Source organism: Bubalus bubalis, chromosome 11 (genome assembly GCF_019923935.1).
Source record: "Bubalus bubalis isolate 160015118507 breed Murrah chromosome 11, NDDB_SH_1, whole genome shotgun sequence".
Classification (NCBI taxonomy): domain Eukaryota; kingdom Metazoa; phylum Chordata; class Mammalia; order Artiodactyla; family Bovidae; genus Bubalus; species Bubalus bubalis.
In genome coordinates this window covers 16,571,838-16,585,286 of record NC_059167.1, presented here as the reverse complement: position 1 = coordinate 16,585,286, position 13,449 = coordinate 16,571,838, and the positions used below count along the sequence as shown (strand labels likewise).

The following is a 13,449-nucleotide window of genomic DNA, read 5'->3' as shown; positions in this document are numbered from 1 at the left end:
TCTGCCTAATCTGCTTTGTGGACTGGACCCTGGGGCTCACACATATAGGCCCTGTGTCAGCTCAAATCAGGTGAGGAAAGTGGACTTGGAGCCGGTTAACCCCCGGGCATGGAGGCCTTTGTGTCCAGGGCCGGTGAGAGAGGATGAATAGAGATGAAAGAACTGGGCGGAGAAGCTTAACTGGACTCTGAGGCCATGATGGAACCCCTCCTGGAGAAATGGGCTCCACAATTTCCCCTCCATCCAATGGCTTCGTGTTAGAACCACGTGGGGAGCTTTTTAAAAAATACCCGAGCTGAGACCAGTTATATCAGAATAACTGAGGGGGGTCCCAAGCAAGTATTTCCTTCCTTTTTTTCGACTTTGGGAGATTTTGTACCTCCTCCCAGGTAGGGAAGCTTGATTTCTGAAATGACTATCCTGAAGGAAAAGTACCTAGTTGTTTGTTCAGCCCCTGACTCCCACCCCCAACCCCTGGGGGCACACCACCAACACTCAGAAAGGTTCTGCTTTGCTAGGTTCCGCAGTTTCAACCCATTTTCTCAACAATTTGGTCAGAGCATCTTAGCTTTCGTAAAACAGGGGTCTTGGAAATGAACTGATTCAGTAGGAGTTGGACTGAAGTCTATATTTGTGCTGGCACTGGAAACAGCAAAGGAATAGGAGAACTAGACTGGTGTGAATATAGCAAGCTTATGGTACTTAAAAAATATCTATTTTCAATTACCGTAAGAAGCCCATTTGCTTACAACATATCCTGCTAATTTTAAACAAGGCTCATCCGATAGGCACATGTGTTATGATTCTAGTTATTTACACACTGAAATAAATACATATTGGCAAATGGCTGCTGCCCTAAATTCTCAGAGTTGCCTTTCTTTCCGCTTCTCCCATCCTCTCCCTCAGCACCACCCCCTCTCCCACCTCTGTGATCCCACTACTCAAAAGTTATTTGCTTTCAAAAATTACACTACTTTTTAGTATCCAGTACTCTTGCCTGGAAAATCCCATGGACGGAGAAACCTGGTGGGCTGCAGTCCATGGGGTCGCTAAGAGTCGGACACGACTGAGCGACTTCACTTTCACTTTTCACTTTCATGCATTGGAGAAGGAAATGGCAACCCACTCCAGTGTTCTTGCCTGGAGAATCCCAGGGACGGGGGAGCCTGGGGGGCTGCCGTCTACGGGGTCGCACACAGTCGGACACGACTGAAGTGACTTAGCAGCAGCAGCAGCATAGGATGCCTCTCTCTCTGAAGTAACTGGAGAAGTGGCCAATCAGCCTATCAACATAGGTTTAAAAAAGTAACAGTGTTTCTCATACTGCATTATAAATATGACTGTAATACAGTATACCTTAAAAATTTTGTAACAGTTCACTCACTCATTAGAGTATAAGCTGCTGCTGCTGCTGCTGCTAAGTCGCTTCAGTTGTGTCTGACTCTGTGTGGCCCCATAGACAGCAGCCCACCAGGCCCGCTGTCCCTGGGATTCTCCAGGCAAGAACACTGGAGTGGGTTGCCATTTCCTCCTCCAATGCATGAAAGTGAAAAGTGAAAGTGAGGTCGCTCAGTCGTGTCCAACTCTTAGCGACCCCATGAACTGCAGCCTACCAGGCTCCTCTGTCCATGGGATTTTCCAGGCAAGAGTACTGGAGTGGGGTGCCATTGCCTTCTCCCAGAGTATAAGCTAGGCTACCATAAAACAGTCATATTGCTTGTTTGTTCGTTATCTGTGCATGAATCATCATACCTGTAATAAATATGAATTTTTCACATGGTCTTTCCATTTTTGATGTCCAGTATTAGTCACATGTATAACATCTTTGTATCACATAAAGCAATATTGAGGTAGGTACTGACAGATGATTCATCTTATAAACAGATGATGTAAACTTACAGTATTGATAAATGAAATATAGTCCTGTAAATGAATTTTCTCTTCCTTATGATTTTCTTAATAACATTTTCTTTCTTCTAGCTTACTTTATTATAAGAATACAGCATATAACACATATTACATACAAAATATGTGTTAATCATCTGTTTAGGTTATCAGTAAGTTTTCCAGTCAACAGTAGGCTATTAAGTCAAAGATTTGGGAGAGTTGAAAGTTATATGCGGCACCCCTAACCCCTGAGTTGTTCAAAGGTCAACTCTACTTAGCTTCTGTGTCTGTTGTGAGGATTAAATGAGTCATTTTATGTGCCTGACACATAGGAAGTGAGACACAGCAAGGGTACTGGACTGTTTACTGCACAAGAGCCCTGACGGTAAGTCAAATAGGGGTTCACCAGTCCCTGCCTTTTGGCCTGGGATTGCCTACCAAGAGGTGGCACTCTTTTCTAATTTGTACCGGGACCGTGAAAGAACCAGCAAATGTTCTGACTAACAGATGTTAGTTGTCAACATAAGGGATTTAAGTGTCTTGCAAATGCTTTGTTGTTGTTCAGTCACCTAGTCATGTCCAAGTCTTTTGTGACCCCGTGGACTGTAGCCTGCCAGGCCTCTCTGTCCATAGGATTTCTCAGGCAAAATACTGGAGTGGGTTGCCATTTCCTTCTTCAGTGGATCATCCCAACCCAGGGATTGAACCTGCGTCTCCTGCATTGCAGGCAGAGTCTTTACCACTGAGCCAGCAAGAAAGCTACCTTTAGTATTATCCTTAGGCTCTGGGCTGATGTTGATTGGGCTGTTTTACATCAGTCACTTGGTGGCTTTGTAGTGTTCTCCAGAATAACCTCCGTGGGAATGCCAGTATTCCAAGTCTTGCCGTGACCATTCAGATACTGTGTAGAATAACCTCAGTGGGAATGCCAATATTCCAAGTCTTGCTGTGACCATTCAGATACTGTGTAATAAAAACTAGAAATTAAATGTAAAAATATTGACAATGTAAGAAGTTAAAAATAATGCATGGCAGCACCATGTATTACATAGGTATACATACAGATATGGTTCAAATAAAGAGAAACATGTAAAAATGATAAGAACAACATTCTGGATAACCGTTATCTGGGTGGAGAGGGAACAGGATTAGGGAAGGATTTATAGGGGCCTTCAGTTCTAGTCATCTTATTTATTATTAAGCTTAATGGTAGATATCAAGTGTTTATTATTCTTTAATCTTAAATATTTAAAAATAATTGATAATCATTACTATTGAAGGAGACCATCTTTCTTCATGGGAGCTAATTTTTCATTTCTGTCATCGCTAGTCTCTGTTGAATATTAAAGCAGTATATTGATTTGGAACCACAGAATAAAGCAGTCATTCATATAACAAGTGTTTAAAACACTGTTGAATGGTAGAAAGTTTAAAGAGTTAAGAACTTCACCTGAGGGGTACTCTTTCTGCCCCCTTCTGATGCCTATGTCAGAAGCTTTCTCTATCTCCTTTATACTTTAATAAAACTTTATTACACAAAAGCTCTGAGCGATCAAGCCTTGTCTCTGGCCCCAGATTGAATTCTTCTCCTCCGGGGGCCAAGAATCCCGGTGTATTCGCGTGATTCAACAACAATCTTTCATCTTGGGGGCTCGTCCGGGATCCTTCAGGACAAGCTTGGGAGGATCTAAAAGATAAACTGCTGGGTCTGCGGAGCGCTCCCCTCTTCGTCAGTGGAAGGCTTCCCGTGGTGGACATCCCCACTTCAAAGAAAAGACTTTCTCCAAGTCTGTGAATACCTTCGACAACAATCACATGCGATGCCTCTTCTTCATCTGATGACATTTACTAACCCTAAAATGGACTGGTGCAACACTTTGCACTTTAACTATGGACATAATGTGACTTTTAATTATGATTCTGAATGTTGTGTTTTTGCTGTTTGCTCCCTGCACTGTAATTGTATAACTGGATTTGTTTCTAGCCGCATGAAAGCTTTTAAGTTACAAATGGTTGCTCAAACTCCTGCTACTGCTGTAGCTTCCTCCAGCTACTATTTGGGGCCCCTGGATCAGATATCCTCAATATGAGGATTAGGAGAATATGTTGCCTCACCAATTTAGGGACAATGCCCCTTGTCAGCTCGGAAGTAGTTATGGAATGAGAACGATGCCCCTTTTCCCTAGGCAACATAATTCTCCTAAAAGAAAAGGGGGGAATAAGAGAGTCAGTTCCTAGGCAAGTTGATAGGGAGTCTAGGGGTCCCCAAGGAGAGAGGGGTCTGGAATTCTCAAGGAGGAAGAAAGGACATGCTTTTTTTTTTTCTTTCTCCACATTCCTTAGGATTATTTAACAATAATGTATCCTGCCTAAGGACAGTCTTTGGATTCAACCTTTTGTTATCTTAAAATGTTAATTATGGGAATAGACCTGGTCTTTACAAGGATGTATCTTGCCTGAGGACAGTGTTACCTTAAGATGTAAATTATGGGAGTGGGTCTGATGAGGTCTTTGCAACCTCCAGACATTCTTTGGATTATATAACCTCATTGTTAACACTAGCAAGTGGGTACTCTTTCTGCCCCCTTCTGATGCCTATGTCAGAAGCTTTCTCTAGCTCCCTTATACTTTAATAAAACTTTATTACACACACACACACACACACACACAAAAAGAACTTCACCTGAACATTATTACAATTATTACATTATTATTATACTTCTGATAGCCTTTCTGGTTATTGGACTTCTTTCCCTTCTTACTATGGGGCTGGGGGGTCTCTGCCTTACTCAGACTTCCAATTTCTGCCATATGATAGGCATTGCGTGTGTGCTAGTCACTCAGTCATGTCTGACTCTGCGACCCCATGGACTGTAGTCCACCAGGCTGCTCTATCAGTGGGGATTCTCCATGCAAGAATACTGGAGTGGGTTGCTGTGCCTTCTTCCAGGGGATCTTCTAAACCCAGGGATAGAACCCTGGTCTCCTGCACTGCAGGCGGAGTCTTTACCATCTGAGTCACCAGGGAAGCCCCACAAGCGGCATTAATCATTGTTAAATTAAACTGAATAAAACACAAACATGCCAGCTTTTATCCTTACAGAGCTTTCAGTACACTAACCATGAGAAAAGATACAGGACAAGGTGGTCATGAGAAGAGCCATAAGTTATAGGCAAAGTTCTCTGGGAATTTATTCAGACATTAATTTCATTGACAGCTATTTCTTAGGCATCTACTACGCCCTGGGTGTGGGCTTCCCAGTTGGCGCAGTGGTAAAGAATCCATTTGCCAATGCAGGAGACGTGGGTTCAATCCCTGAGTTGGGAAGATCCCCTGGAGAAGGAAATGGCAACCCACTCCTGTATTCTTGCTGGGAAATCCCATGGACAGAGGAGCCTGGTGGGCTACAGTCCACGGGGTCACGAAAGAGCTGGACAAGACTGATTGACCCAGGAACACCCTGGGTATATAATTGTAAATAAGAGAGACACAGTCCTCGGTTATTACATGGCCCACTTCTCACCACCTTCATCACTACTTCACTGGTCACTGTCACCAATATTTTTTATTTGGATTCTTGCACTAATCCAATGCTGGAATCCTACCTGGTCTCCCTACTTCCATTTGTTCCTCTACACTACACTAAATCTCAACTGCTTCCAGAGAAATCCTGTTAAAACTCAAATTAGGGATTTCCCTGGTGGTTCAGTGGTTAAGAAACCATCTGCTAATGCAGGGGTCACAGGTTCAATCCCTGGTCCTGGACGATCTCACATGCCTCGGGGCAACTAATCCCGTGTCCCACAACTATTAAGCCTGCACTCTACAGCCCATGAGCTACAACTAGAGGAAGCCTGTGCATAGCAATGAAGACCCAGTGCAGCCAAAACTAAATAAACAGATTAAAAAAAAACCCGAAAAACCCTAAATTAGAGCTCATCACTCCTGCTCTAAAACCTCATCTGTGGGAGACCACAGACATGGCCACAATTCTTTAAATTCTTCCCATCGAGAGATGAAGTCTCTTTCTCAACCCAGAGCATCTGACCTGGCCTTGTAACTATCTTTGTCCAGTAGAATGTGGCAGAAGGACTGTGGTGGGAAATCTGGGCCCCAGGAGGCTTTGAATGCTTCTAGCCTTCCTCTTGGAATCTGAATGGCTGTGTTAACAAGCCTGGGAGAGCCTGTTGAGGGATGAGAAGCCATGTGAAGCAGAACTGTCCTGGACAAGTTTGTCCTAGACCAGCCGATAATCAGCCAACCTACTGGGTATATGAGGACACATGATGAGGTCCTGTTGAGACCCCCCAGCTCCCGGGGGGAATATTCCAGATGATCCTCTCACTCGAAAGCTGACTAAATGGCTGTTGTTTTAAGCCACTGAGATTTCTTTTTTTGTGTGTGGTTTTTCATGCAGCAAAACAAACGGATTCACCATCTCATTCAGAGAAACAGTCAAAATACTAACTATATCCTTACTTAGAACTGGGGACAGCGTAGGTGCTCAATAAACACTTGTTGAATGAAACTCACAAATGGCACTCACCTTCCAAAGAGGGAACACCTGGAGAAAACAAAGTAAATAATTACTAAGTTAGATGAGTGCTGGGAACAGACAGTGGCTGAGGTAGAGAATCACAGCGTCCAAGTGGGAGGGAAGGTCCTCTGGGAGCTCCCCATCTCTTTCAGAACAAAAGCCAAAATCCTTACAGTGGCCTCTGAGGCCGATGTAAATGCTTGGTACCTCACTGACTTCACCTCCTACCACTCACAGCTCTTCACTCCAGCTCCCCTGGCCTCCCTGCTGTTCCTCTCCCACCTCAGGTCCTTGCTGGAATGTTCTTCCCCTAGACACCCACACCATTCACTCCCTCCTTCCCTTCAGGGCTCTGCTCACTTGTCTCCCTTTCAGGAAGGCCTTTTCCAACCACCCTGCAGAAAGAGCAACCCACTGACCCCCTGAATTCCCCACCCCATACCTGCTTTATTTTCTTCCATGCCCCTTGTCACCTTCTGCTGTGTTAAATATTAATTGCTTTGTTTATAGTCTGCTCCCCCCACTCAAATACAACTTCCATGGGGGAAGGGATTTTGTTTTGCTCAATTTACCTCTAGGACAGTATTGTCTTAGGGCAGAAATTCAGCCAGTGGACACAACATCCCTCAGGGGCCATACTTCCTTTCAGTGAGGACTAAGCAAGGCAAATATTTAGCTTGGAGCCGTATGGGGAATAAGACAAGACATTTTTTGAAAGCTCGAATGCCTAGGTGTGTGGGGAATTGCTTATTGAGAACTTATCAAACATGTATGTAACAGGTCAAGTGGCACTACAACTAACAATTGTCTTCATGGCATAGTTTACAGTCTGCTGGGGCTTTGTAATCCATTTTTATTTGCTTCTTGAAACAGCCCTGAGAGGTAGGCAGAGAAGATTTTATCACCCTTATTTACAGATAAATGAGTAAGCTATCCAAGGCCACAGACATACTAAGGGATAGAGGGAGATTTCAAATCCTGATTATTTCAACTCCAAGTACAGTGCTCATTTCTGTGGCTGTGTGTGTGTTCAGCTGTTCCTACACTTTGGGCTCTGACCTTGGGACCTTCATGAATCACTAAGATTCCAGGCTGACCCGGATCCCCTGAAAGACCTTCAACACAGGAAGCATCTTTCCTCTAGAGAGAGCACCTGCCAAGAGGCATAAGCGATGAATAAATGCTTAGAACATCGATTCCAGGCTAGCCCCTGTGGCTTTCAGACCTACCACCACCCCTTCTGTCTGTCTGGAAAGGTCTGAGCCCTTGGGGCCCTTCACCCCAGCCCACCCCAAGGCAGGAGAAACAGAGAAGGCCCCCCCGCAAGACAGGACAGGCAGCCGCTTTGCTGAAAAACCAGAAAGAAATCCCAGCCCGTTGCTTTCATTTCAGTTTAAAAATCAAGTCGGGTGACAATGGAAACTCTTTCCTTGCTGTCCTCTCCTTTCTGCCCATGTTGACAGAAGACGGACTTGCTAATTCTGGCTAGGGTTTTTCCCTCCCTGGGCTGTTTTTCTCTTTTTATCTTCATCAATTGAAGTGAGCTGTTCTGCCTTTCAAACTGTCGGAAGGCATCTGGGGTTTTGTGTATCTTTTTTTTTTTTGTCTTTTCTTTCTTTCAAATAATTCTGTGGGTCTTTTCCCAGATATGTATTTTCTCTCAATTTAACTTCTAACTTAAGTTTCCGCCCATGTGACTTCCAGGCGTTACCAGAAACCACAAGAGAGAGGGCGCGAGCCCCAAGGCAAGCGACATGTCCCTGTGGGGAGCAGAGCCTCTGCACCCCGGAGCGAGGAGGACGCAGGGGTCAGGGGCAGCGGCAAGGCGGGCAGAGGAGGGCCCTGAGGAGGGGGGTGGGCTGCTGGCCTGGGGGGAGCAGTCAGGAAGGGAGGCCAGCTGGTGACAGGAGAGCCCCGAGGCGCCTGGGGCTGCGTGGAGAGCCCGGAAGACTGCGGCCATGCCTCACAGCTCCGACAGCAGCGATTCCAGCTTCAGCCGCTCTCCACCCCCCGGCAAACAGGTAGGGTCCTGCCTTTCCCTCCTCCTCCCTCCTGATTCTCCGGGGCAGCAGGAAGAGGGCCAGGCTTCCTGGGCCTCTGCCCAGGGACGCTGAGGGGCCAGGAGATGGCTGGAGCATCCTGTTAGACTCAAGGGCTGCAAGGAAGCTGTGCGTCTCAGGCGGAGACCCTCAACCTTCCGCCCCTCCTGCAAGAGGATGCTCTCCGTGTCCCCTAATGGTACCCATCGCCTTCACCTCACCTGGGGTCCCATCCCAGGAAGCTTTCTAGGAAGCCCAGGGGAATGGGCACCAAAGAACTCTGGTCTCTCAGAAGAGAGAGTCTACCTCTCTCCAAGGCTGTAGCAGAGTGAGTGGGGTGGAGCGTTGATGCGGGCTGAGGGCACGCACACCCTGAAAGCTAGATGGTTGCCCAGGAGACAGCCAGCAGAAGAGGAGAGGAAAGGGATGGGGTGGGGGGAGGCAAGTTAGAAGGAGGAGGACCCCAGGCCAGCTCGGAAGGATCTATCTTACCTCCTAGCACAGAACCTGTTGCTGGCACAGGATGGGGGAAGGGGGGCTGGAGGAGGAAAGAAATGAATCAGGAGATGGTTCTGGGCACTTGAAATTATTCCCTTGTAGCTCAGCTCTGGGGAAACTAGAGAGGTGAGGGTGGAGATTCTGGGTGTCTAAGATTGTAACTTCCAACTCAAAAATTTTCAACTTGAGGGTTACTCAAAGAAAAGAAAAACAAAACAAAACACCACGAGCATACTGGCTGCTTCCCATCTCCCGGGGCTTTCTCCTCATCACATTGCTTGACAGCCCTCTCCCCAGGAAGCCCTCTCCCTGCTCATCCAGTACAACGGTGGAGGACAATGTCTTCTCCAACTCGGGGTTTAAAAACTGCCTTCTTTCCTTCGCACGGGTGTCCGAGAGGGCCTTGAAAAAGCTGCAGCCCGAATACAAGTATACAAACATATACCACAGCTTCTGTCATCAGTACTTGACAGAAGAGAGGCAGGTAGGAAGGAGCCTTCGTGGAGACCTCTAGAGGACAGACAAGCCAGTCCTCGGCTCGAGACCAAATCGAGCTGTTCAGACCGCCTGGAAGTCTGTGCTCTTCTTAGGAAGGAAATTACTCACAGCTTTCATGGTAACCCGGCTCCCCAAACCCCTGAGAGGAAGAGCACTTCCTTCCTATCTAACCCACTGCCCTCTGACTGCAATGGCCTGGAAGTACTGGGCCCGTTGGTGAGACATATGCTTGGGAGGGCAGACTCTTGTCCTGGGAACTGTGTCCCACTAGCCTGCAGGGATGTGAGACGGCACAGAACTGGGGGTGCAGGAGGGCTTCGGTCAAACTTCTACACTTACCCTGTAGCGTCTGGGCAAAGCTAGAGCTAACCTCTCTGCCCAAGTAGAGCACATGCCCATCTGTGGGAGGCACTCAGATGACACCAAAGGTCCCCAGGTCCTTCTAAGCACCCGTCTCCTATCTGCCAGGGCCAGGTCATCTCCATCATTAAAACTGTTCCTGGTCTCCAATTTGTACTAGGGCTTGTGCTCAGGGCACCCTGGGGGATGTCAGGGACACTGAGCATAAGGAAGGGAATGCAGGGGACAAAGAGGCAGATCTGGGATGGGGACCTCATACTGGGGCGGGGGCGGGGGTGTAGGAAACAGAAGCCCCAAGGGGTCACACCAGGGAAGAAGTAGTTGGTAGTGGGTGAGGGAGTGGCTTGGAGAGGCATCAGACAGCACTCGAGGATGCAACTTGCCAGAGTACTGTGAGCTCCTGGGCAAGCTCTTTGAGCCTTCGCTCCCCCATGTAAGATGCAAATACTCACATCAACTTCACCAAATCAGGGGGTTCAACAAGAGCACCTCAGGGAAAAACACTTGCACAGAAGCAAGCACATAGCGAGTGCTCAACAACATTTTAGGAAAAAACAAAAATAAAAACAAGAAGGTTCTAGGCCAGAAGTAACAGAGTAAGGGTGGAGCAGCCCTGAACAGGAGAGGTGATGAAACATACTTCATCGCCTTAACCATCTTTTTCCAAATACAGCCCTCCTGAGGCCTCAAGCTCTTTTGCCCTCTTCCTGTATCTTCTGGCCAAAGCTACAGAGACACAAGAGAGTTTCACAGAGTGTGGGGAAGAGTTCCCTTTTGGGTTCAGCGTTTTGGTCACCAGGGTGTGGACAGGCAAATAATGATGAAGAAATGGAAGAGTGGACGGCAGGATACCAAACACCATGAGAGGCGGCTTCAGCTCAGAAGAGAGGAGTAGACTCCCCTAATTTTCATCATCTCTGCTCCCCAGGACTCATCTGATGATGTGAGAAAGGTTCAGAGAAGGGAGAAAAATCGCATCGCCGCCCAGAAGAGCCGGCAGAGGCAGACACAGAAAGCCGACACCCTCCACCTGGTGAGTGTTCAGACCTCTCTTCATCCTCTTGGGCTGTAGGCTTTGCTCCCCACCAACCTGGGGATGCCGGGACGGAGCCTTGAGTCTGCCTGTGTGGAGATGTGTATGTGGGGTGTCAGTGGAGGGGTGAGGGATGCAGGTGGAGTGGGTGTGTGAAGATTCTGTCGCAGGAAATGGGCCAGGAGGCTGAAAGAGAAATGAGCCCCAGGATGGCATGTGGAGGAAAGGTGCTGAGTGTGGCAGCCCAGAGGCTGGTGGAAGGCAGATCCACCTGCTCAGGGATGGGACAACCTCAGAGAGCTCCATCCTGCGTGGACCCAGGCAGCAGAAGTCACGATTGCTTTTGGGAGCAGTTCAGAAGGTGTTATGTGCTTTGGGGGGGTCTATCATCTCACAGTGCTAGGAACACATGTATATAGTCCCATCCCCTGGGAGGCCAGCGGGGTGGCCACTCCGGGCCCTGCATTTGGGACAATGAGGTCCACAGGGTGCTGCACCCCACAACTTCTTTTCTGAACATTATTAAGGTTTGATTTCAAAATTTCTATTTTGATGGTATCCCACGATGGCCTGTGAATGATAACAGTTCCAAGTGCACGTGTCTGGCACAGTTATCATCCTGACTGAGTTGCCTCCAGTCTTGCACTTTCTAGGGAAGCCCTGACCCCTGGCTTGAGCAGGGGCCTTGGGTGATCAGAACTGCATTTCTTTCAGCAGCACAAGATTCTGGTCAGTGTTTACAAATCGTGGCTGTGTGCTTCTTACAGAAAAGTCTTCTCCTCATCTCCCTCACCTTACCACCTTGCCTCTCTTCACCCTGCCCTTTAATTTGCTCCTTTTCAATCAACCCTTATTCCACTAGCTCCTTTCTCTTCTATCCCATCAGCCCTTCCTCTAGCAACACTGTCCTTTCTCATCCTTCCCCGTGCTTCCGCCAACCCCACACCATTCCCAGACCCCTAGCATCCTGGGAATTCATTCCAATGATAAAAAGGGGAATTGGCATCAAAAATGAATATGCTTATGTTTACTTGAAAGATTAGCCTGGTAACTGGTCAGTTAAAGAATAAATGTGTTAATCCCATCAAGGAAAAGTAAGGTGCAGTTTTAGGTAAAAAGATACCCTTTTTAACTTTGTAAGGAAGCAGAGAGCAGGTAGTGTGAAGATCTCTGATTGGTTGCTCGTGTTTTATTTGAAACGTATTCAACATGTCTTCCAATGCATACTAACGTGGTTTTACACTCATGAATAATTGTTGAAAGAAAGAATGAATGAACACTAAGCCTGTTCTCTTTGGTAATTGTGATCAGTAGTCTAAATGTTAACCTGGTGGTGGCCCTGCTGCTGATATGTTCTCCATGATTTCACCATGGCTTAGGGGCTCATGACACTCCAATTTACTCTTTTAGGCTTGAAAAATCTATGATTGCTCACTTTGCCTCCATCAGCGTCTGATTCTTATTCAATATTCTTTAGAACAAGCAAATGAACAAATAAATAAAATTAGTAAGGATAAAGTCTATCTTTTGGTATAAGTAGACAATGTTCTGAAACTGGAAATCTGCTATAGGCTTTATAAGTTTGAAATATTTTTTAAAAAGGAAATTATGTATTGCTTAGCAGTGCCGCCGTCATGAGGACATGGTGTGAGTCCCAGTTCTGCCATTCAGTGTCTGTATGACCCACCTTAGGCTGCAGAGATGTCCTTTACTTCCCTTAGTTGCGGTTCCCTTATCAGGAAAATGGGACGATGACTACCTCATAGATGGAGTGCATATAAACAGCTCAAGCTCAGTCCTCCTAGGCATATCATAACTATTCAAAAATTTTAAGTATAATAAGAGTAATATTAATGATAGTTATCATTATAAGAAATAAGATGACTACAGCTAAAGTTTTATGCACCTGGACTTATATTTATATATAAACCACAGGATCTCAGGGCTGAAAGATTTTTTAAAGGCTGGAAAGTTCGGACACACTTTTGATGCTCAAGAATCTCTACAACACCCTCTGGACATGATCCCCAAAGTATGCCTGTCATGCCTAGTGATGGAGAGCCCTCTACCTCCCGATAGGAGCAGAGGAGTCTTCCCTAACTCGAGCTGTGCCACTGTCTCCCTGGGAACTCAACCCTCTGGGCTTTTTTCAACTCGCTGGGGACATATCAGTGAGGGTGATATGCATGCTTCCTTGCTATGGCCAGGTTTTCAACACTGACTCTGCTGCCTCTCTTTGCAAGAAAAGAGTTTGAGCCAGAAGATATATAGCCCATCTGATTATACTAGTCAGGACTATACCAAGATACGCTCTCGGGTTTGGGGGTCCATGGAGACCCAAGTCATGTAGTCACCATGTCCACACTCAAAACCCTGGCCTCAGTCTCTAGAATGTTCTCATCTTTGCCATACCTGGACACAGACTCCTCCCCACTCCTTTCTTCTGAGCACCATGGCATTCACCTTCACTTTTTGACCAGTGAGTAGAACACCTCAGAGTTTATACAGCAAGCCTGAGTGTTGCAACCAGTGTGACTTATGTTTCTTGACTTTGGGCAGAAACTTTTGGTAGCAACATATAAATCTGCCACCATCA

General features: G+C 46.6%; 1 protein-coding gene across 2 annotated transcripts in view; it reads left to right on the top strand.

Annotated features, from left to right (window-relative positions):
* Window positions 1-8,033: 8,033 nt before the first annotated feature.
* The window catches only part of BATF (basic leucine zipper ATF-like transcription factor), a 43,168-nt gene continuing 37,752 nt past the window's right edge, over window positions 8,034-13,449 (top strand). The window contains exons 1-2 of one of the 2 annotated variants that reach the window (XM_044924730.2): window positions 8,034-8,446; window positions 10,749-10,853. In XM_044924730.2, coding sequence (XP_044780665.1) covers window positions 8,384-8,446; window positions 10,749-10,853 — 168 coding nt within the window. In that variant the 5' untranslated portion in view covers window positions 8,034-8,383. The remainder of the gene's footprint in view (window positions 8,447-10,748; window positions 10,854-13,449) is intronic. The other variant, XM_006053898.4, reaches the window with a different exon arrangement.